The sequence below is a fragment of the Chroicocephalus ridibundus genome, chromosome 3, assembly GCF_963924245.1.
Source record: "Chroicocephalus ridibundus chromosome 3, bChrRid1.1, whole genome shotgun sequence".
In the NCBI taxonomy this organism is placed as follows: domain Eukaryota; kingdom Metazoa; phylum Chordata; class Aves; order Charadriiformes; family Laridae; genus Chroicocephalus; species Chroicocephalus ridibundus.
In genome coordinates, this window is record NC_086286.1 from 126201244 (window position 1) to 126226363 (window position 25120).

The 25120-nt window shown below is 46.9% G+C and overlaps 1 protein-coding gene and 1 long non-coding RNA gene across 4 annotated transcripts in view; one reads left to right on the plus strand and one right to left on the minus strand.

The window, feature by feature from the left end:
* Positions 1-808: 808 nt before the first annotated feature.
* On the minus strand, positions 809-20329 carry LOC134513662 (uncharacterized). Of its 2 annotated transcripts, XR_010070485.1 has the most exons (4): positions 19951-20329; positions 17217-17318; positions 8011-10040; positions 809-7789 (listed from the first exon to the last, which is right to left on the minus strand). It is a non-coding gene; the product is annotated as an uncharacterized LOC134513662 (long non-coding RNA). The 2 variants fall into 2 exon arrangements; XR_010070484.1 differs by having other exon boundaries at positions 809-10040.
* A 317-nt stretch (positions 20330-20646) lies between these two features.
* Positions 20647-25120, plus strand: part of PINX1 (PIN2 (TERF1) interacting telomerase inhibitor 1) — a 68652-nt gene continuing 64178 nt past the window's right edge. Inside the window, exon 1 of one of the 2 annotated variants that reach the window (XM_063330694.1) lies at positions 20647-20698. In XM_063330694.1, the coding sequence (XP_063186764.1) occupies positions 20680-20698 (19 nt within the window). In that variant the 5' untranslated portion in view covers positions 20647-20679. Of the gene's footprint in view, positions 20699-20722; positions 21834-25120 lie in introns of those variants that run through there. The other variant, XM_063330695.1, reaches the window with a different exon arrangement.

Below are 25120 nucleotides of genomic sequence, written 5' to 3' on the forward strand. Positions count from 1 at the left end.
TGTTTGCATCCTCCTTTAAATTACCCAGCATTTTGAAAGGGAAAGCTGTTCTGAAATAATCTAAAAAAAAAAAAAAAAAAAAGAATAAAAATGTCAAAGAAGATATCCAAGAGGCTCAAATCATGTCCTTCATTCCCCCACGGCTCTGGTATTTTTCAAGAGGAAGCAACTTGAAGCTGGCATTTTCCAAGAAGTTTTAACTGTGACGCACTGGCTTTTTGTGTGGGGGAGAGAAAACAATTTTTCCAAACAATACCCTTCACATCCCTTGACCCTTTAGCCCACACATCCCAAACCTTTACAAGGGTCTCTTGGGAATGGGATTGGCTTTGATACAGGAGCCCTGCAGCAACATTCCGAGCGTTGCAAACAGCTTGTGATAGCCGATGCTCCCCTCGCAGGGTGGGAATGACCAGGTAGCCGAGTGGAGTTGGTCCCCATCAGCCCGCAGACCACCAAGGAGAACCACCTCAAGTCCTGCCTGCCCTTCAACCGAGCCAGGATGGGGCTGTACATCCTTTCCATGGTGATAAAGTCTTCTACTGCCTTGAAAACGACCAAACAAAGAAAATCCGCTCTTTGGTTTATGCAGTTTAACTCGCCGGCAGCAATACAACCCACAGAACCAGTAGCAGGCACCGAGAAGTTTTACCTAGAGGTTGGCAGGAAGATTCTTTTTAATATCATTTTTAATATTAAGCATGTTTCTTTTCCCCTTTTGGGTGAAACTTGGAAATTTCCTGGAAATTTGGAAAAAGTCACCATTACCCAAGAGGGAAGTCCATGCTCTCACGTCTTGCCCCAACAAGCACCCCGTCCATTGCCCCACAACGATAAGCACATGGCAGAGGTTAGAGGGACCAGAACAGCCCACGGCTGCGGTGACAAAGAAATAAGCACACTGTTGAGACTAAAGCACACGAACAAGCCTGCTCCGCGATCCTGATAAAACCCGCTGCCTAGGAGTCAATTCCCCGCCGCCTTTTCTCAAAGGTCCCGGACCCACGTTCACACTCCCCCTCCTCCCGTCCCGCTCTGCGATTTCTCCTCTAGACATCACCCCCCTCGCCCAGGCCAGGCTCACACCAGTATGTTCTGCTTAGCGCGGCTCTCGCCTTCACCGCCAACGAGAAACGGGTCTCTGCAGAAGGTCTGCAGAAGGTGATTTTCCCGGGAGCACCGATCGGGAATACCCCTGTGAGCCTGAAATGACCCCGTTTCAGCAAACAGGTCTACGTTCGGTGCGTGCTGGTAGATCTCCGCAGAAGCAGCTGACCAGCAGGCTGCTCCTGGCAAAAAAAAAAAAAAAAAAAAAAAAGCTGTTTTTTATTAGACCTGGCTGAAACGCCTGGAGCTTTGCATCAGATCTGGGCTCGTGCACTTGCCTCTTCCCTGTCCCATTTGTACGCTTTGATTTCTGAGCTGGTTTTTTTTTGGTTTGGGTTTTTGTTTTTTTTTTTATTTTTTGCACTGTCGGGAATTTTTTAAACCGTGTTAATTGTAGTCAGCTGCATAATGTTTGTTAGGCCTCTCCACCAAGCTCTTTAAATGAACGTCAGTGGCTGTCTTCCCTTGGACAATAATGAATGTATATATCGTAAGTGCAGACTATACAGAAAAGTGGCTAAGTCAAGGATCAGAGGGTTTTGTAAAGCCTGTTTATTTTTTTAAATAAGTTTGAGCATTTATATTTTACCACCATTTACGTGGTTTTGGGGAACCCAGATTGTGTCAAGATCTCATGCCAAAACAAGCCAAAAGTTGTTTGATTTCAACCTTCTCTTCCATGAACCATATTTTAAATGATACTTTGTCATTTTAAATGTTTTATTGAAACATGTACTGATGAAAAAAAAAAAAAACAAACAAAATGTCATCTTGACAAAAGATTTATACATGAATCAGAAAGTATTTATTTCAATTTTGTACCTTTCCATTTTAATACATTATAATGTATTGACTCAACTGAGATAATATAAACAGTTCATTTTAATAACATGTTTGAAGTGTGCTGTGTCTTTTTATTCTTTTTATTCTTTCCTTTCTACTCTGCGCTGGACACACAGCCTACGAAACCAAAAGCAGACCTGCAACATTTCAGCTCGTGGCAATCCTGAGTTTCTTTTAAACCAGAGCAAGATTTTGTCTTTAGCAGGATGCTCCAGGAAAACCCAATGGACACTGGGTCAAACCACAGGACGAGGTAGCCTGAGAGTAGAAGACCTGGTGGGTAAAGAGGGTAAACTACCCAAAATAAAATACCGTGCAGCTGGAAACGTAATTATCTGCCGGTGGCTCTAGGTGACAGGACCTCCCTGTGGAGTCCCCAGGTAGGGGATGGCACCACCACACGTCTGACGTGTGCACCGCTGCAAGGGAAGTAGTTTGCGTCCTCTGGCAGTGATGTGGTCCCCACATTGAGCCTACCCACACAAGGACTGTGTGCCTGACACCTGTCCCGTCCCTCCTCATCCCCACTCACTCAATCCATCAGTAAGGATTGACTGTCTCCTCCACCAAACCCCCAAATTCAACTCCTAGTCCTGATTTGCTTCAGTCATCTGCCTTGTCACCTCCTGCTCCTCCACACCCCTGCCCAGGATGGTGCATAAACCCACCACGCACACGGAGGGAGACGTCTCTGTTGCTGCCAATGAGCTGTGCTTTGGCTTCTCTGCTCCAGTTTTCCAGCTTCAGTTTGTCCCTCACCAACCCCCTGCCGAACCTAAACATGTGTTGAGCCCAGTTAATGGTAACTGACCCCTTGATCCATCACTTCATTGAGAAAGCCCAAGTACAAAGCGGGCTGTGCAAGCCGTCCTCCTTCAGACGCAGGTCTATCATGCAATGGGTACCTCTTGCCTACGGGCACGGAGGATGTGCCAGCTGTAAGGAGAGAAACTTGCTCGTGAGGCCTCTGTATTGGTGCTGGAGGTTGGCCTTGCATGGAGAGCAAATCTGCTTGTCACCACGAGGTAAATGCTGACTACATCCTTGGTTCTAAGGCACCATCTGGCCAGGTCCATGCTACCAAACTCCCTCAGCCTCCAGAGCAGGGTGGTAACATCCAAACCACCTATTTGGGATGGCCTATTCTAATTCCTGAGCCAAGTCCAAGGATTATTTGTGACATTTCCAGCTGACCTGGTCCAAAACTGTGCTAAGGAGTGTGCTCATAAACTTGTCCAGGAGTTGTTCAATTTACTGCTGTAGACATAACCACTGAGGAACATCATGACAACTTGTTGGACCGCATAGCACATGAACAACAGGGGAGGGTGGACACTCATTGCAGAGGCCCAGTGGGGTGCTGATCTCTGGTGACAGCTGCTGGGTATTATCAGGAAAAGCAGATAATATTCTCCATGACTGAAATACATAGCTGTTCCCCTTCAAGAAACCACTGCTCTCTTCATCCTGGAGAGGGTTTTTGTAGCAGTGGGAATATGAACGTGCAATTTCTCCACCCTCATATTTCAAAGTAGAATGAACTTCAGCACAGACAGACTCCAGGAAAGTTCCTCATCAAACTTGCCCAGGCCGTTCAAAATAAAACTGCTTTGTGCTATCGGTTCTGTGGTCAAACACCTGACCCCTGGGAAGTGATGGGTAAAGTGGGCTTCTTGTACAGCGATGTCGCAAAATCTTGGTGATTTTCAGGGCAACCAAGATGATTATGGGACTGGAGCACCTCCCTTATGAGGAAAGGCTGAAAGAGCTGGGACTCTTTAGCCTGGAGAAGAGAAGGTTGAGGGGGGACCTGATTAATGTTTACAAGTACCTAAAGGGTGGGTTTAAGGAGGACGGAGCCAGACTCTTTTCAGTGGTTCCCAGTGACAGGACAAGGGGAAATGGGCACAAGCTAGAACATAGGAAGTTCTGTTCAAATACACGGAAAAACTTCTTTACAGTGAGGGTGACAGAGCACTGGAACAGGCTGCCCAGGGAGGGTGTGGAGTCCCCTTCTCTGGAGATTTTCAAGACCCGCCTGGATGCAGCCCTGAGGGATGTGCTTTAGGCAATCCTGCTCTAGCAGGGGAGTTGGACTAGATGATCTCTAGAGGTCCCTTCCAACTCTGAAGATTCCGTGATTCCGTGATTCTCCAGAAGGTATCACCTTCATTTCAAGAAGTCCATATGATACAAAGAGAGCAAGTCATTCTGACACATCTGTCATAGTTTGCAGCAGAGAGGACTCCAGAGCTAGCCCTACGCAGCTGGGAAGGTCCAGCATTTCACTGCATATTAAAGAATACATTGTAGGAAGAGAGGGGTCTCATAAACAATGATAGCTCAAACCAAACTTCCTTCTGCTTCCTGGATGCTCTGGGAAGGATCTGAATTTCAGGACACTGCCAAACTTTCCTTGGAAGGCAGGTCTGGGAGATATTGAATGGAGAAGGACAAAGCGGGCGGAGGACTGTGCAACCTCAATATTACACCTAAGGGACAGCAGAGAAGAGAGCGCATGGGTTATCGGGAGGCATCTGGAAGAAAAACAGGTGAGGGTGGGCACTCACTGCAGATAGTTACATTTATTCTGACTCAAATAATCCTCTTGGATTCCTACATCTCTGCAAACCAGTCAAGGACAGGCACTTTCTACATTGCATCCACTCCTCCCCAAAGGATGGGGCAGGTGCCATCTGGAAAGATGGCATGAGTTGAGGGGAGCCCTGGAGTCCACCCTCGTCATGACTCTCTTTAAGAAAGAAGAATGAATCTTACAGATTGCTCTCCCCAAAGGGGGTTGCTGGGTGTGCTGGAGTCATTTAGAGTCAGGGGAAATAGGTTACCACCAGAAAAGCCACATTCCAGGAAAAGCTGACTTATTTTAAGGAAGAAGGAAACCATGTCTTCTGGGGTGGATGAGCAGCATACACTGGCTGTTGTGGGGCATCTTCCTCTGCTTCCCACCAGGAGGGAGGTGGGATTTTCAGCACAGGAGAACTTGTGTTGGGGATTGGCATCCATGACAAACTTTCACACCGTTGCCCTAAGTTTGCGTGAAGGCAACGCTTTCCAACCACTGTACCCTGTACCTCACTCACTGTGGCCCCACCTGTCCTTTCAGGGGCAGAAAGACACTTAGCTGAAGGGAGATGGACCACTCCTTTCCTACCCTCCGCTATAGCCAAGCACATGCCACTGACCGCAGGACTGGAGGCATGATGACCTGTGTGCTGCAGCACAGGTTGTGGTTTGGGTTGGGAGCTACCAAACCGCTCTCTTGGGCTTGCTTAATCAACCCAAAGATGCAAAGAGGATCTCTTCTTACCCCTCCATGCTCTCAGCTCCCAAGTTGTGTCAGGAAAAATGAGATTCCTGCACTTCTCCACGTACAATGACAAGTGTGGCTCACGAACACTGGGCAAATATTTTAGCAATGGGGTTTTGAGCCTGGGATGGGGAGGAGAAGGGAGAGAAGAGTGGGAGGACATAGGGATGAGGCCACAGAGATCCCAGGACAGTGGGAGAAGCTGTGAAGGGACCCTAGTGGAAGAGGTGCTGAAAAAAACCAGCCAGGATACCTTTGAGGGTGGTAAGGGAGGCAGAAATAAATGCCAAGGGGTTTTAACCCACACCGGGGCCAGACCAGAGCAGCAATCCTGGACAGACCATCTTTCTTCTAGCAGGGTGGGGAACAAACAGGTGAAGAAATTGCTTTACACAGCTATATTTCCTCCTAATCCCCATCCCAGGATATCCTTCTCGCAAAATAGGCTCCCTGTTCCCTTTCATCAACCTGCCAAGTTCCCTTTTAACACTTTCCTTAGTACTTTTCCCTGGCTTCCTACTGACAAACAACTTCTGGAGAGGACAACTTCAGCTCAGTCTCTAACCTGACCATTTTCTATGCTGTTCCTCATCTGCCTGCAGAGTGGACTCCCGCTATGTTCTAGTACCAGGTAGGTAGCAGTTGCCTCCACCTAGACCAGGTTTTCAATGTGAATTTTCTGTAGATTTGCCCAGTTTTTAGTTCTATAAGGAAGTTTTGGAAGTAGCTTTTTTCACAAGAGTTGAGGCACAGACCGGTGGAAAAGGTCAACATGGCTATGCCCAAACTGCATGTTGGGACTGACGCATGACATGTGCTAACTCCCTAGTAGCACCTGGGGATGGTTTGGCTCAGTGCTAGTAAGCCTGGGTTGAAACCATGTCTAGAAACCAAGGCCAGTTGGCCTGGGTTGAAACCATGTCTAGAAACCCAGGCTAGCTGGCTTGGGTTGAAACCACGCAAATAAGAGTAGAGTTACAGGGACCAGACATCAGCACCTTCATCTTCACAGAGAAGAAGGCCAGGCCATGATATCGTTGTTTAATTGAAGATCAGTATCTTTATACAGTGCTTGGGCACAAGGGTGGCTTCGAGATCTTACTGTGAGAGGATAAACAGTCTAGAAAACAAACCAGTAAGGAAAAAGTGAACAAATGGACTTCAGGCTGAAAAGGAGCATGAGGTGAGACACCAGGAAAAACTTTCTCCTGGTAGGATAGATCAGCACTGGGTAGGTTATCTGAGTGGGAGCTGAGCATTCCCAAGTGGAGATGATCAGAGGGCTGATACGAGGGTTGGAACACCTGTGCTATGAGGACAGGCTGAGAGAGTTGGGGGGGTTCAGCCTGGAGAAGACAAGGCACCATGGAGATCTTATAGCGGCCTTCCAGTACCTAAAGGGGACCTACAGGAAGGATGGGGAGGGACTCTTTATCAGGGAGTGTAATGATAGGACAAGGGGTAACGGTTTCAAGCTGAAAGAGGGGAGATTCAGATGAGATATGAGGAAGAAATTCTTTATTCTGAGGGTGATGAGCCCCTGGCCCAGGTTGCCCCAAGAAGCTGTGGCTGCCCCATCCCTGGAGGGGTTCAAGGCCAGGTTGGATGGGGCTTGGAGCAACCTGGGCTGGTGGGGGGTGTCCCTGCCCAGGGCAGGGAGTGGAACTGGGTGGGCTTTGAAGGTCCCTTCCAACGCAAACCATTCTGTGATTCTATGAAGGGGTTAGACACCCTTCAGTGAGGACTGGCTTAGACAGCACTGATCCTGTGCTGACCTCTGGCAGCGCCCGCTTTCTAAGTACCGCTGGGAAGGTAGACACTATTCCAGGGTTTTAGAGGTACACCTCGCCAGATTAAACTGGGATTTTTTCCAACTCCATGCCTAAAACTTCACAAAACATCTGATCGCGTGTGCATGTGCGTTTTACCTGTTTGTAAATCTCTCTTTCTCTGTAGAACAAGCTGGGACCCGAGTGCTGAGTTAAAGCAGAGATGTTCCTTTCAGGCAGAGCACTTTCCCAAGTGCTTCAGAGAAGCTAAGCAAGCAATGGTATTTACAAGCACTATTAGTGCTGCCGTTTGCCCTAGATGTGGATTTGAACACGTCTGTGGGATAAGTGTGCCACCATATGTTCCCTGTCTCATTGACCCTACGGTGAGTGAACAAATGAACGCTCCAGCCCAGCTCCTGTTTTACGAGGAGCGTGTGGAAATTACAAAAGTTTGCAGTGTTCGAAATGGAAATGTCCTGAACAACGTGGTGTTTCCTGGCTGCTTGGGAAGCCGCAAGAACGTGAGATCGCTCAGTCATTCGTTTTATTGTTCCTGTCGTAGCTCAGAGAGTTGCTGTATCCCAGTTTGTCACCCCACTGAGGTACGTAACAGGGGCAGACACGTGCTGGTGGAGCAAGCAGAGGCATGGATTCAAGCAGCCAAATATGCTGTCAAAACCAACTGGTTTGTTGCTTTGGGGCTCCACAAAAAGCACCATTAACCTGTATTCAGTAACATCTGAAAAGAAGAATGACAGTGTTAAATCAAATTGAAGGTCTACCTAACCTAGCACGTGGCCCGAGACAGTGGCCAAAAGCTGATGTGCAGGAAAAAGTGTAAGACGCATGGCAAGTCTGGAGTGATCTTTCTGTTTTGCATATCTCTTTGTCTGCTGTAATCATGTCTTTAATGACTTCCTGAGCTGGGAGTAGCAGCTGGACCATTGTGTTTAATGGTACCTTATGTGTCAGACCCCTTTTCAACCCCTGAATCCTTCCACAGCATCATGCAGCAATGAGCACCACGATGGAGCAGTTGTGATATGGGAGGGAATGGTGGCAACCATGAGGCTCCTGTGTCGGCACTGCAAAGAGAGAAGCTGGTAGGTTGATGGGGGTCTTGATTCAGGCAACTCCAGTGAGTCCCCAACATAGGAACAATGAGGCTGGGTCTGACCTCCTCATGTAGGGAAGCACAGGGTTTATTCAGACTCCCTTTGCCATGTGTCCCTGGGCAGCTGAGCGTGGAGGTGCATTCCCTCTGCAGAAAAGGCCCTGCTACTTTGCTTTGCTTGATGAGCACACTCACACTTCTCCTCTTCCCTCTGACCTTCCCAACCCAGGATGTAAACCTCGGGGACAATCCTTGTGACATTGGCAAATGGTGGCATGAAGCTGCCTGTCCCTCTTGCTGCTCCAGAGGCAGCTCATGAGCCCTGTGTTTGCCACGGCGCCCAGCTTGCTCATGATACAGCCCCCTAGTAGCAGATGCAAGGCCTGTAGCAAGTTCAACAGATCTCAGTGTGTCACCAACCCTATCATATACCAGTCCAAAACGAGATGGCTGCATCCACGTTGCTCTTGGGAATAATGGAGGATGGATGGAGAGCAGCCCTGAGGAGAAGGACTTGGGGGTGTTGACAGATGAGAAGCTCAACATGAGCCGGCAATGGGCTCTGGCAGCCCAGAAAGCCAACCACACCCTGGGCTGCCTCAAAAGAAGCATGGCCAGCAGGGCGAGGGAGGGGATTCTACCCCTCTGCTCTGCTCTGGTGAGACCCCACCTGGAGTACTGTGTCCAGCTTTGGAGTCCTCAGAGTAGGAAGGACATGGACCTGTTGGAACAGGTCCAGAGGAGGCCACAAAGATGATCCGAGGGCTGGAGCCCCTCTGCTGTGAGGACAGGCTGAGAGAGTTGGGAGGGTTCAGCCTGGAGAAGAGAAGGTGCCAGGGCGACCTTATAGCAGCCTTCCAGTACCTAAAGGGGGCCTACAGGAGAGATGGGGAGGGACCCTTTATGAGGGAGTGTAGTGATAGGACAAGGGGTAAGGATTTTAAACTGGAAGAGGGGAGATTTAGATTAGATATTAGGAAGAAATTCTTTAGTGTGAGGGTGGTGAGCCCCTGGCCCAGGTTGCCCAGAGAAGCTGTGGCTGCCCCATCCCTAGAGGGGTTCAAGGCCAGGTTGGCCGGGGCTTGGAGCAACCTGGTCTGGTGGGAGGTGTCCCTGCCCAGGGCAGGGGGTTGGATCTGGATGATCTTTAAGGTCCCTTCCAACGCAAACCATTTTATGATTCTAATTCCTGGCCTTTGTTGACTCCTGAACTGTGCTCGAGAAGATCAGCGCTGGTTGGTCTGGGTGAAAACTAGGCCAAGAACCATGCTGACAACTGACCAGTGTGGAGAACAGCTTTCCAGAGCCTGAGCCCAGATTAGTGTAGCAGGACTGGTGCAGTTAGTAAGTCTAAATGATGTGGCAAGAAACATCCTACACACATCCTCTGCCTTGCCCAGTCTAGAGGGTCACTTTTGCGTAGACAATTCTGTAGTCCAGACCTACTTACTTGGGGTATGTTAGGAATATGTTATTCAGCCACACCTGTTGAAAAGGGTTTAAATCCAGTTGTCACTGGGAACGTGGGCACTGCTGTAACTGAAGCTTCGTGGGTGTCTGTTTAGGTGGACTCATGGTTCCTTCTTTAACACGTGCCTCCTATTGAAAACGTACCTGGATTTCATGTACCAGGACAGGCTCTGAGTACTTCAAAGGCTGTTATTGTCACTTCCCTCCCTGTTTTCCTTACGTTTTCCATTCCCTGATGCTTGTCTTATCATGGGCTTCATGGAGGGATCCCGTTCTTCCAATCTGTGGAAAAGGGAAGGATAGGAAGATGGACAGGCAGTGAACCATAGTGGTGTCCACCAGACCAAGGCAGCTCCTCGCATTCCCCAGTCAATGTCAGTGGTGAGATCACAGCACACAGTTGCAACTGTAGATGAGAGAAAGGAAAACCAATGTGTAATTAAAGAGCTAATGAGCCCTTGTTGGCTATTTTTAGTACTCTTTTATTTTCCAGTGGTTGCTCAGACAGCCCCGAAATGACAGTACTGGGTCAGCCTTGAAAGTGCAGCTACACTTTGAAAAGCGAGCAATGTCCTTGTGGGTTTCCCTCTTTATATCTGTTCAAAAGCCCTAAATCTAATTTGCAGTGTTTACAAAGCTGAACCCTGCTGAGACTGTGAGCAACGCCGGCTCTGAAATCTTCAGAAGTAACCTCCATCCTGCCACGAGAACTTCCCAGACAACCAGGTCTAATGAATAAAAAGAGCCATAAATGGGATGCATTAAAACAGTTTAAAAACTGTTGCAGATCTATTTGCCTTTTTTGCCTTTTTTTTTTTTTTTTTCACTGCTGACCCCTGTTTGCTGCTGCTGGATTTTGACAAGAATCCTCAGCATATAATTTCTCATGAATAATATATCAAACACGCTCTACTGGGCCTGGCATTTTCTCCTCCTCATGGAAAGCGACAAACTTTCCTTGCAACTATTCGCAAATCCATAAGTATTTAATATCTGGGGCAGGAATGCTTTTTTATTTCAGCAGTTGCATATTATTATATATTATATATATATATGTATATTGTATTTTTTGTGGGTCCTGTTGAGCTGAGCCATTGGAGTTGCTTATGTTGCTGCCTGACCAGAGAAGCGATTCTTGTATCTACAAAAGTATGATTTGCTTTTTATCTCATATATGTGGTAAGTAACACTTGAACCTGGCTGGCAACAAATGTCTTGTGTCAATGAAACTTGCTGCCTAGCTGCTTCTCAGAAAATGAACACAATAATGGTTGGAAGGGAATTAATTTTAAATTGTGAACGAGCATCCGCAGGAAATCTTTTTTTTTTTCCCTTTCCCATCTCATTTTGAACAAAGCAAGTGAGCGCTTCATAGGATTAAATGAGGCACTTTAATTTGCAGAAGAGTAAACTGCACTTTATGGAGGAAGAGTAAATAGCACGGGATTGGTTTTGTGGTTAAGGCATTGCATTGGACCTGAGGAAAGATGAGTTCTGAGAGTGAATTCTAAATTGATTCATAAAGTGATAGACATGGAGAACGGGATGAACAGAAGGAAGTCACTTAGCTCCTCTCCCCATTCTGTGGTCAGGCCAAACAGTCCATCCATGAAAAGCGTGACCATCAGAAAAGACAACCCCGCCACCCCTTAGAATCATGGAATCATTTAGGTTGGAAAAGACCCTTGGGATCATCGAGTCCAACCATCAACCCCACTCTACAAAGTTCTCCCTTACACCATATCCCTTAACACCACATCTAAACGAGTCTTAAACACATTCAGGGATGGTGACTCCACCACCTCCCTGGGCAGCCTATTCCAGTGTCTGACCACTCTTTCTGGGAAGAATTTTTTCCTAATGTCCAGCCTAAACCTACCCTGCTGCAGCTTGAACCCATTCCCTCTTGTTCTATTGCTAATTACCTGGGAGAAGAGACCAGCACCAACCTCTCTGCAATGGCCTTTCAAGTAGTTGTAGAGAGTGATGAGGTCTCCCCTCAGCCTCCTCTTCCTCAAACTCAACAGTCCCAGCTCCTTCAATCGCTCCTCTTAAGATTTATTCTCCAGGCCCTTCACCAGCTCCGTTGCCTTCCTCTGCCCTCGCTCCAGCACCTCGATATCTCTCTCGTATTGAGGTGCCCAGAACTGGACACAATACTCAAGGTGTGGCCTCACTAGGCTGAGTACAGGGGGACAATCACCTCCCTCCTTCTGCTGGTCACACTATTTCTAATACAAGCCAGGATGCCATTGGCTTTCTTGGCCACCTGGGCACACTGCTGGCTCATGTTCAGCTGCTTGTCAATTAGAACCCCCAGGTCACTGATAATGTTGTCCAGAAAGAAAATGGTCCTTTTGAACCAGCAGGTTCTCATCTCATTAGTGACGTTTTAACACTGCCCTTTCCTCCTTTTTTATTTTCCCACAGTGTTGGTGCCTTTTGGTCATTCCCAGTTTCCCTACACGTGATATTTCCCAGTTAGAGTCTTATCTTTCTTACTGCTTGCTATCTCATCTTTTTTAAGATATTCCCCCACTCCAAAGTGATCAGTTGAGTTTTCATCCTGCCTTCCATGCTGCCTGCAGCCCTTCTGGGCATGGTACATCAACAGATGGTCTGTCCCACACCAGGTTGTTCACAGAGTACCAACAAGACACACGGTGCACCCATGCTATGGCGAAGCTGTCTGGAACGTAGGTCTGCATGCGGGCTGGTCCTTAAAGTCTTTAAAGACTGTATTTTTCCATAGGAATGCTCAACCTGGGGCTCTTTGAGTTGCTGCCTGTGGAAAGGCCAAGAGCAAATCCCATACGGGAGCTTTGTTGCGTGACTGGCAGCTGCTGGGTTGTCTGAGTCTTTGTGTGTGGGAGGATGTCAACCGCTAGGGTCTGATACCTCCATGTCACCCTGGGACCTCGTCACATGTCTGGGGCTTCAGCCTGGACCCATCCCACATGAGGCCAGGGAACCGTGAGGAGCTCCAGTCCTCTCCCATCTGTGAATGACTCCCGAAGTTCCCCATACCCTCAGCACTGAGGTGTGGACCATGCACCTGTGGCTCTTGGCTACATGAAAAACCTTGTTCCCTTAGCCACCAAAGCCAGCTTAGAGACAAAAATTAGGTTGATTTGTTGAGGGTTTGTTGCGAACTGTTCCCAGCAAGTCATGTTGGAGGTTTTTCATCACTCCGTTGTCCTTCAGTGGTGAAATATTGAATGAATTATGTAAAAACTTCTGCAGCATTTTCCCAGGGACTGGAGTCAAGGTAACTCACCTGTGATTCCCTGACTCCACCACTGTCCTCTTTCTCCCACGATAACAATTTGTGATTCAGACTGTTTCATGACGTTTCTCAAAATTTCCAGGCTGAGCTTTAACCCAAGTTACAAACCTCCCAGCAGACCCGTCAGCCCTCTCTTCCTACCCTCGAACCTGCACTGTTAAATTGCACCGAATATTCGCCCAGGATTTGAGGGAAGACTAAAAGAAGAAACATGCAAATCCTTCAGTCTCCTGACAACACTTCTCATGGGCTTGTTACCACCTCATCTATGTTAAGAACTGGCCTATTCTCCTCTTACCTCTCCTGCACTGTATTTACAAACCCTCTGTTTGCTGACTGTCGCACCCTTTCCTGCTGATTTTACCTGTAGCTGATGGTTTCCAAGGGTGCATCTGTCCAAAGACTCCTGACCAGTTTATAGATTTTGTAGTCCTGCTCCACACCTTGGTTTCCAGCCCCCTCCCCAATCTTATCTTCTCTCAGGTCAGCCTGGTTCTTAATGGTTTCTGACCCTACCTCCCCCTCTCTCTTTTAAATCAACCTGCCTGAGGCTGTTCCCACAGCCTGAGCTGCTGTCCATGTCCTTGGGATGCTCATCGTCACCTCACCCGTGGATTACACCATGGGACCTGCTAGCTCTGAATTTTTGGCTTCCTGACTGTCATGGTTTCAGTTGGGGTAGAGGTAGCTTTTTTATTAGCAGCTGGTATAGCGCTACATTTTGGATTTGGGATGAGAAGTACTTTCAATAGCACACCGGTGGTTTTAGTTGTTGCTAAGCAGTCAAAGCCTTTTCTTCTCCTCACACCGCCCCACCAGCGAGCAGGCTGGAGGGCACAAGAACTTGGGAGGGGACACAGCTGGGACAGCTGACCCCAATCGACCAAATGGATATTCCCTACCATGTGACATGATGCTTAGTGTATAAAGCTGGGGGAAGAAGGAAGAAGGGGGAGATGTTGGAGTGATGGTGTTTGTCTTTCTAAGTAACGGTTACATGTGATGGAGCCCTGCTTAACACCTGCCTGCCCATGGGAAGCAGTGAAAGAATTCTTTGTTTTGCTTTGCTTGCGTGCACACCTTTTGCTCTACCTATTAAACTGTCTTTATCTCAACCCACAAGTTTTTTTTCTCACTTTTGCTCTTCTGATTCTCTCCCCCCATCCCAAATCGGGGGAGAGAACGAGCAGCTGCATCGTTCTAGTTGCCAGCTGGGGTCAAACCATGACACTGACCTTCTTTGGACTGGGCCACTTGGGATGCTCTGGTGCCTGGCCTCACCTTGCCATGACTGCAGCTCAGAGCAATGCTTCCAACCCACATTCAGCACAGCCCAGCCAGGGAATCTGATCACCAAAATATCATGGAATCACAGAATGGTTTGGGTGGGAAGGGACTTTAAAGATCATCTTGTTCCAACCCCCTGCCCTGGGCAGGGACACCTCCCACCAGCCCAGGTTGCTCCAAGCCCCATCCAACCTGGCCTTGAACCCCTCCAGGGATGGGGCAGCCACAGCTTCTCTGGGCAACCTGGGCCAGGGCCTCACCACCCTCACAGCAAAGAATTTCTTCACAATATCTCATCTAAATCTCCCCTCTTTCAGTTTAAAATCCTTACCCCTTGTCCTATCACTACACTCCCTGAGAAAAAGTCCCTCTCCATATACATCAGTCATAACAAAAAAAACCAACCCACAAACAAAAAACCATCATGTGCTCATCATCATGAGTCTAGTCTCTCAGTAGCACCCGACTCTTTTTAAATATCTCCATGAGAAATGCAAGATGCTAGCTGCTTGACTTGTACATCGTATCTGTGCCTCAGTTTCCCCCCTCTACAAACCATTTCTGCTCTTTCATCTGCTTCCTACCTCCTTTCTGTGTTTGGACAACGAACTGCTTACAACCGGACTTCAGTTTCACATCCCATAAAGCCCAGGCTGATGAAATAACAACAGCAGCAATAATAATAAAAACGCAGTGAGCTCATGGAATAGAAGGAAAATCATCTGTATTTCTGTCTGCTGCCTCTTTTGCCCACGCTCCCTCCAGCGTTCCCTGCCAGGCACTGCACGCTGCTGCCGAGCTTTTCACTGGCCGCATCTCTAGGAACATCACCCCCTTGCCTTGAGCCTGTTTCTGCTCCTCGCCTGCCCCAGTAGCTGTTCTTTGAACCCCTCGTCTCCTGGCTGCGGGCACTCGTTCTGACATCTTTTGCTCCGTGGGTCAGACGTTGTTAATCTCTTGCTCCCTGCCTGGCACTTGATGGGCGGCTTCTCTGCTCCGCTAATACAGCTTTATACCAGAGCTCACCTCTAATCCGCGTGTTCTCTCGAATCATTGTCCTAAATCAAACCTGTCTTTTCGTTTTAAGGTCTCCAGGCAGTCCTTGTCCCTAGCGCTTCCATCACACCTCTCCCAGGACTCCCTCAATAAGCATTTCCAGTCTGGCCTCAGGCCATTATCACACAACAGAGGCTGATTTGCCTCACAAATGACCTGTTGCACAGCCAGGACTCACATTCTATTTCTTTACTTGCATTTCTCCTCCTTTTTTTTCCCCACTTCTCCTCTTTTCTTTTCCTGGTCTCCTCTCCTCTCCGTCCTCACATCTTTCGTTCATGGGGCATTTGAATGGAGCATAGAGAGAGAAAAATGGGTGTTTTGACTGATGCTGTTTCTTCCCCATATGAACTCGGGGGCGATGCATTCAGATCTAGACATCTCTTGCAGCCATCTTGGGTTAGGTCACCCGAACCTGCGAGTGCCTGGCTCCCCATCAACTCCGAGGGGGTTATAATATCATCAGGGATCCCATCTTAGTGTTCTTAGGTGGCAAGAGACCGGTGTAGAGCTCTCCGCAGCGTTAGCCCATCACTGGTACTGGTGGCTGCCCTTCTGCTGGGCATAATTGCTGCTCATTAGCTGGGAAATGTAACTCTCTCCCTCCTCCCTTCCATAGGTCTTCTCTCTGGATGGAATGGGGCCGGCAAGGTGGGTAACAGGCTCAGACGCGCTTGCAACCCTCCTCCGTTCATCTGCCGTTTCAATTCCTCTGTATTGTTGGCTCTGTTCATCCCAGCTGGATCTTCTCCCTCAGACCCAGACACTTCAACCTGTGAGCGGCATCAAAGGAATTCCCCAAAGCCCGTGGGGACCCTGGAGCTGACGCTGACAGCACAATGCAGGCTGCAGCCGCCATGCGATCGATAATGACGTGCCCGGAGGAAAATACCCTGCTCAAATCTCTGAGCCCTAAATGATCTTTGCTGTGCTGGCTGTCGGGAAACACCTCTTTTCAAGTAAGACCCTTGGGAGGAATCACTGGAGAACTCTGAATGTAATGCCCACCAGGCACCTTTATCGCTTTATTTTTCAGACGAGAGCTACGTTTCAACCACTCCAAGCACACTGGAAACAGGATTTCAGGATATTTTGTTAGAGGGCTATAACCACCCATATCAGCTGTTCTTTCTCTTGGAAGAAAATATATATACAAACCTAAATATATATGCATACATATATTTTTCTTTCTGATGATGCCAGCTTTTCTCAGGTATGTAATTGTGAAACACAATAATTGACCCTGGACAGAACCTTCCCCTTTTGTGAGTATTACCTCATTTCACTGCCCCTCTGCACATTCATGTATTTAAATGTTTTTAGGATCAGCACCTTAAACTACTAATTTGCAAGAACTCTGTCTCCATCTGCGTAGAATAATTTGGACCTTGACCTCAAGACTACTGTTAAACAAATCCAGTCAGCAATAATTAAAGCAGGTACGATTTTATTTGTGTTTTGAGCTGTGATTCTTTGCAAGCAGGGGCGTGAGACAGATTTGGAAGTAGAAGTGCTCTGATGCAGCCAAATATTAAGTTTCAAAAACAAACCAGACACAAATTTCAGCCTCAAGAAACAAACCTCAACCTCCAGGCATCCTTTAACAGAAATTACTTCCAATCTCCCACCTTCAGTGATGTCTTTATAGCACAGCGAAGCTGACTCAAACGTGTGCAACCCTGCTACCTATTGGAGCAATAAAATATTACACTCAGTATTCGGCTAGAAGACTTAACACCTCTCCAGAATCAAAAATGGAAGCAGAATTTGGCTAATGTGAAACGGCTCACACAACTGACCATTCAGACACACAATGCATGGATGGCACTACAATTTAATTGAAGTAAAAGCGACCTCAGAGGGATAATTCATAGAAATCACTATTACTGCCCAGCAGGAGTAGTTTGTTCAGGAAACACAGATAAAAGGATGACGGACGGGAGGATACATCACCTTATAGTTCAGATCCAGGTAACAGGCAAAGAGCAGCCACTGCTGAGAATCCCTGGATGGTGACGAAAGGGGAGGAGGATCCCAGTGGGCGACCTGAGAGCACTAGAAAGCAAACAGGGTGTCAGATTGAGAACTAGCAGAATCACAGAGCTGGTGGTGTCGGGAGAGTTCCTCTGGCCTGTCCTCCCTTCGGAAGAGAGTAGGGCTGACGGGATTCAACTAGAACTATTCAGAGAATCCTCTGGGTGTCTAAACTCCCTCTGATTTAGAAGAAAGACGGGCACCAGGAATTCAGGTTACAGGCCCACTTTGTACGCAGTTATGGAAGGTGAGGTGGACCTTGTCCTAGACGGCCCAAGCAGGTCTCTGCTGTGTATGAACTTTGTTAGGGCAGGAAAAAAGAAAACAGAAAGAATGGTCTTCTAGGGTTGATTCTGATCTCCAGGGAGCTCCTCCTGGAGGAAAACATTAAGTGAAAGCTTGAAAACTACTATATACCCAGTTATTTCCAGGTGCAAATGATGGTTCTTCTTCCTAAGGCAGAAAGAACAGCCATAAAAACATTGACAGATTTCAGGCAGACCTCAGGAAGCTCAGAGAATGACCAGGCAGTCTCTTAGGAGTTTGGTTTTCAAATTAAAGACAGTCGTTCCTTAACCTACTGCTAATAAGCACATGAATGCATCACACATCTGCAAGCCAGCAGACAAGAGGCAGATGCACACACAGACATATAGTACAAGCATAAGGGACAAAATGAAAAAAATCAAGGCACTGAATGAGATACAACCTGCAATTGCCAAGCTTTATATAGCGCGGGAGGCATAAAAGAAAGACTGAAGGCAAGGCTGACCCACTACACAGCAGAGGAAGCAGGGCGTGATTCATCCATTCAGTCTTCCCTAAAAGGATTAGATGCAATCAAGTGGCTAAAACAATTAATGAGAGAGGAAAGGGGAAAAGATATCTCTCTCTCTCAGGTAGCGAAGGGTTGGGCCGCTTTGTTATTAAGCCTGATGAATGTGGCAGAGAGAACTGGCAAAATAAGCCTGGCGAGAGCACACACTGTGAGAATTTCTGATGGCTGGATATCAGCTTAGAAGACTACAAAAGGACCAGCTTGATACCCTTCTTTAAAGGAGGAAGTGGGGCAGTCAGAGCAGCCAGTTTAATAAGAACTGAATATAAACTATTAAAAAAAATCAACAAGCTATTTGCAAGTTTATAGACTTGCCAAGAACAAGCTCCATCGTATCAGTCCAACTTCACTGATTGACAGAATGGGTCTTACAGAGGAAAAGACACAGTTAACGTTTCTGTTTTCTTTGTTTATAAAGTCTTTAGAACAGTGTTCTCATAACCAAATAGGGAAATGCGATCTAAATCAAAAAGCACAGAAGCAAAGCTGAACTGGGAGAGCTGTAATCCAGTTGCCATCCAAATGGAAAGACTGATGGAGAAAGAGTCATGGTCAATCTGCTCTGATCCTGGTAGGACTCATTACGCCCACTAATGACCTGACTTAAGGTATAGAGTACACTTCCGACACGTGCGGGTGACTCCAAGCTGGGAAAGACAGCAGAGACACCAAAAGTCTGCAATTCAGAACAATCCAACAAAACGGAAACACAGAAGAATTGATTCAGTAAGGGCAAAAGACAGGATTAACAGTGTGTGAACACAAAATATAAAACCCTTACATAGCACTTCTCTGAAAGGGAGGTTAGAGAACGAAATATTACACTCAGGCGCAAAAAAAAACAAGAGAGGAGACTGGGGAAGCAGCCTACAACTCCAGTTAAGTGCACTGAAGAACTCAGCAGCAACACATGTCCTGATTTACGTGTTGTATTTCAAATTAAACAACTGAAGAGTTGTTAAAAAACAGAAAACGTGAATGACTGGGGGCTCCAAAATGTGATCTGCAAGAAAAGACTGCTAAATAGGGGTAGTTTGATTCAGCGAGTAAAGATCAACAAAGTGTTGTGCAAAGCCTTCAAATATATAAACTCTGTTGCAGAAAGGAAAAAAATATTCTTCTTTCCACAACTAAGGTGGGCAAGACAAGAAGCACTGAGCTGCTATTATAGGAGGGAAGATCTGGGTTCATCACAGAATCTTCAAAAATCTTGACAAGGAGAATAAATGTGCAGTTTGCCTGAGGAGGCTTCGAGTTGCTGCTGTTAGACAGTTTTGACCAGTTATATAGCAAGAGATGTCCTGGGACACGATCACGACAAGTTCAGCTGTATTACAAGAGGGCAGGCAGAGAATGGTGCACAAGGCATCTGAGGTCCCCCCCACCGCTCACCACTCTTCCACAACAAGCACTGATCTGGGTAATTTCATAGAATCATCTAGGTTGGGAGGGACCTTTCAGATCATCAGGTCCAACCACCAGCCCAACACTGACAAAACCACCATTAACCCATGTCCCAAAGCACTACATCTACCTGTCTTTTAAATACCTCCAGGGGTGGCGACTCCACCACTTCCCTGGGCAGCCTGTTCCAATGCTTGATAACCCTTTCGGTGAAGAATTTTTTTCTAGTATTCAATCTAAACCTCCCCTGGCGCAACTTGAGGCCGTTTCCTCTTGTCCCATCGCCTGTCCCTTTGGAGAAGAGACACACACACCCCCCCGCTACCCCCTCCTTTCAGGGAGAGAGTCGTCTCCCCTCAAGCCCCCTTTTTTCCAGGCTGAACACCCCCAGCTCCCTCAGCCGCTCCTCACCAGACTTGTGCTCCAGACCCCTCACCAGCTCCGTTGCCCTTCTCTGGACACGCTCCAGCACCTCAATGCCTTTCTCAGCGTGCGGGGTCCAAAACTGGACACATTTATTGGAAGTGAGGCCTCACCAGGAGTACAGGGGAGCGATCACTGCCCCAGTCCTGCTGGACACACTATTGCTGATACAGAAACGCGGTGATTTCAGGGACACTCATCCCCCTCCCAGGATTAAGGCTGCTCATCCCATTCCCCCAACAAGCGCCCCCTCACAACGGGCTCCGCCTGTAGGGACCGTGAAACGCCCTGAAGGGCCCCGCCACCCACTCGCAGCGGCTTTAGCAGCCCCGGAGCCGCCCGGGAGGAACCACCGCACACCCCCAACAGCGACCTACACTCTCTGAGGAGACAGGGGCCGCTGTAGCCTCCCTCCTCCCGCCCTCCCCGACTCTGGTGCCTGCAGAAGTGCCTGTCTAATATCCGCCAGGAAACGCATGAGAATAGCCCCTATACAACAGAACGCGTCTTTTGAGATCTTTAGTAGAATTTTAGCAGGTTCACACCCTCTGTTTCCGCTCGGGTGGCCGCTGCGCTCAGCTGCTTCGAGACTTTTTGATCAGGCATTTCTCTTGCCGCCTTTTTTTCTGCGCCCGAGGTGGCAAAAGCCCCCCTGCAGGGATGGGGGCGGTGGCGTCTCCTCGTGGCGCGCCGCGGAGGGAAGGAGGACCCCCCAAGATGGCGATGCTGGCGGAGCGTGAGTGCTGCTCGCCGTAGGGAGGAACCGCGATGGCGGGGCTCGGGGCGACCCCCTGAGAGCGGGGGGGATCGGGGAAAGAGCCGTTATCCTGGGGGGCGGCCCCAGGCACTCCCCGCCGCACTCCTTGATGGGGCCGGGGCCGTGCTGTCCCTCCCGAGGGCGGGACGCTGGCGGGTCTCCGCAGGCCCCGGGTAGCGGTTGGTGGGTCTCTGTCGCTTCTCAGGGCGGGAGACACGCACAGGATCAGCGGAGATGTCTCGCAGGCGCCTTTAGGGACCACATTTCCTTTCAGCGCCTCGGTGCTATCTCTGCGGCCGCGTGTTAGAGGGCGGACACCCTGAAGCCTTGGGGCAGGGGCTGTGTGGCAGCCAGGCGGGACTCGGGGGAGCCGTGTGTATGTAGGCATTGGTCTTTTGATCGCACCCGGGGTTGGTAGTTGAGCTCATCTCATTCTCTTGTCTGTACAGGGGACTTTAGAGAGCAGGTAAATTCTGGGTTGGGAAAGGTGAAAATGGGATGTACGGGATTTTAGGCAGGTGCTTCAGAAAAGGCAAGTAAACCCACTGAACTCACATGGCTGTCTTACACCTTTTGTGTAAGAGGGTTGCTGAGTGAATAATTTTTAAAGGCTTTATTATACGCAGCCTGATAACTTTGTTTAACCTTTTCCTGGTATTGGAATCCAATGGAGCTTCACTCTTACCTCTGAGGTGACCGAGGATTTGGGCTTGCCGTATCTAAAGCAATTGATTAAAACATTCGATGTTTTATCCTGACTGGTAACTCTTGCCTGGGTAAAGCTCTTCAGTTCAGGAAATAGAACTCTCTCGGGGTTGGACAAAGTGGGAACAAAAAATTCTGCTGCCTTCTCTTCCAAGTTAAAGATGTGTTTCTGTAAAGTAGCCTTTGCTAGTAAATGTAAAACTGTTTATGAAACACTGAACTTCTCAAGGGTAGATTTCTATGTAGCAGGACTAATATATGCTTGTGTATGATTATTGTTAATGTTCTTAGATGGTTTCGGTAGGCTTGCTGCTGTCAGCGCCTAATGAATTTGTTCGCTTAACTGAAGGAAAGATGGACCTAAGTATAATGACTGACTAGAAAATACAGTTTCCAGTGGGAAATACAGGTGTGAATTGAGGAAAGCAAAATTGTGTTTACATATGTAATTCTAATTATTTTTATCAGTTCTGATTATTTTAGATGTAAACTTTGTTACCTTTATTAATATAATTTGTTGATTTTTTAATTGGACATTGCGTGTTTCAGTAATCATGGAATGGTTTGGGTGGGAAGGGACCTTCAAAGGGCATCTAGTCCGACCCCCCTGCACTGAGCAGGGACATCTTCAACAAGATCAGGTTGCTCAGAGCCCCGTCCAACCTGACCTGGAATGTTTCCAGGGATGGGGCATCCACCACCTCTCTGGGCAACCTGGGCCAGTGTGTTAACGTAGCTTCTGTACGTACTGCATTGTGAAATAGATGCCTTAAAACACTAATCTGGTTGTTGAGGGCCACCTCAGTGGAGCTGTATGCCTTTGTTCATCACCTTCAGCTGCAGTTATAATTGTGAAGCCATGTTGCACATGTGCATTTTTGTTTGCAGTTCCAGATCAAGTTCTGATACTCTTATTAATATTCATCCTAAAATATAGTTGGGGGAAGTAACTGGTTTTACTACGGTAGTGAAAGCACGTGCATTTCAGAGCCTTAAAATAACTTCTTAGTGGTGCCCAGTGACAGGACAAGAAGCAGCAAGTGCAAACTGAAGCACAAGAAATTCCATCTTTTTTTTTTTTGTTACGATGGTGGCCAAACAGTGGAACAAATTGGTCAGGGAGGCTCTGGAGTATCAGTCTGTGGAGATACTCAGAACCAGACTGGACTCGGTGCCGGACAATACGTTTAAGCAGGGGGTTGAAGATCTCAAGAGGTCCTTCCAACTTTTGTGATGCTGTGAACTAAACTGAGAAAGGACAAACTTGATCATTCTATGCTTGTGTAGGGTGAATTTTAAAAACATGTATCAATTGCAGAAATGGCCAAAGACTTAGCTTTTATTTTTCACCTTAACTTCTTTTAACTTTTAATAAACTTTGATTAAACTGTCTATCTTATTGATGCTTATCTGGGAAAAAAAAATTACATGTTAATGATGGGTTTCTTAGCTTGGATTAAAAATAAAATCCCTTCTGTGGGCAGTGTATTTTTTTCACGTTTGTTGGAGGAATTTAACCTGTTTATTATTATACGTGTTATCACCATATATGGGCACACAGCGGGGGTTTGGATGGGAACTGTTAGGGAACTTTTAGAAATGATACTTAAACACATGCTCCAGGCCCAGAATTAGTCTTGGTAAAAGAGTTTAGTAATTGATCTTTTTTCAAATCGTAGGATATCTGAGTGAAGAAGTATCTAAAGAAATTATGCTTTTCTCCACTGGATGGTGCTGCTTGCCCAGAGTTGCGTTATTATCTCTAGCATCATTTTATGAGCAGCCCAGAAGATTGGTGTCAACTTCCGAGATGAATTTTTTAGATGGAATTTTTTAGCTGCTGTTTCCTTTCTTGCTCTTAAGACATAGGTGAACGAACATTTCTGATAAATTGTTGACTAAACGATCTTCACTGTTGTTTGTTTGGAAAGGAGAGATGATTTTATGGTTGTTGTATGTGGCATGAAGTTGTTCCTGGCTTTCTTACATACTTCCCTGATGAAGATGTAAGCAAATTTCTTTATTTTCCTGTGTCTAGTTTACCATATCTGAAAGTAAGAGTGTGTTAACCTTGCAGAAATGCGAGGATTAATCCCATAATGGTAGCTAAAAGGCTTGAAATACTTGGATTAAAAGTGCTGGGAAAGGGAAGGTCTCTTAAAATTTCAAGCTTGAGAAATCTCTGTATCAGGTGCCTTTGTGTTTTGTTACCAGGGTCCTCCTGGGAGTAAAACATCTTAGGGCTTCTCTTCAGAGACACATTCAGGAAAACTAATAGAAGTTAACTTTTAAAGTGGATTAGTTGAACTATATCAAACAACTCAATTTGGAAGTTAATTTAAATTCACACATTCAGTTGACACGGATTACCTCCACTGTGTACACAAATCCTTAGATATGTACGGTGGCTTTACAACTCTAAGAATTGCACTGAATTTAATTTTTTGGGATTTGCAAAGTCACCACCTGGGGAACTAGTTACGGAGGCTATAACAGAACATGGGCATACTTAAAATGTTGTAGTTAGATTTTAAAAAAGGCATTGAACAGATAGTTTTTGGTGACTTGAGTGAGGGCAAGTGGTTGTTAATTGAGAGATTTTAAACAAAGGGACAAATAAAGAAATATGATTGAAAAGGAGGGCTGCTGCTCAGCTTGGCAGCATAACCTCTATGAAATTGCTGCTTTTAACAGCCAAGGTGTCCCCTGTTTTTATAGGATTTAGCTTTTGCTGCGTAGCTTGATAGCTTTTTAGTTCATTCCCTCTGCAGACCACTGGAAGGCTGCGTCCTTAGAGATCATTTGCATCTTGGATATGGGGTGATGACAAAGCATGTTAATTGTTCCAGATTTTGAGCCATTTTGCCAAGGGAGCCAGAGTTTTTGTTCTCCGTGGGGCGGCAGGGAACCCTAATTTGCTCGGATGTTTAAAATCACAGCCCACAGTGACGCTTTACCACCTTTAGTTAGCAGCGCAGGCAGGGCTTGTAGTGGATGCTTCTCTGAAGACTTATCTACTGGAAATAAGTTGTTTTCCTGTAGAGCATTGAACCAACCGAAGGCTGTGTGGATTCCTCTCACAGCACTCAATCAGTTAACCTACTGCAAAATCTTTTTTTATGGACTGCTTGGGGTTTTCTGAAATTCTTTATCAGGCTATTACTTTTTATGGGGCTGCCACGCAGCACCTATTTTGAGCTTCAAAGCTTGGGAAGTATGTTAAAAAAAGCCACCATCATGCATTCTGACAATATTAGTTCTTCTTTAAAAACGAAACAAAACTAGGCAAAAAATGAATCAACCATTCCTGTAATATTTTGTCCCTCTGGCCCAAATCCTAAGTGTTGTACTTTAGGGAAAGATGACTTCCTGATTATGTTGAAAGCGCCTCAGTGGACTTGGCTTCTGACTGACTTCGTGCGGCCTTGGGTTAATTGGTCATTTTTGATCCACCGTTTCCCATCGTGTTTAATGAAGTTTTGTAATCTTCCTGTCTCCCATTCTTTGTTTGTCTTGTTTATTTAGGTTGTCTTCCTGCGTATGTTTAGGTGTACACTTAAAGTGACTGGTTAACTGTGCTAGCTTTTCTTCTTTGATTTCAATGAAGCTATTCCTGATGATAGAGGCAAGCGCACGCACATGGGCCTGGGGGACTGTAGTTTCTTTAGTTGTCTGCATAGGACAAAAGCGCCTTCA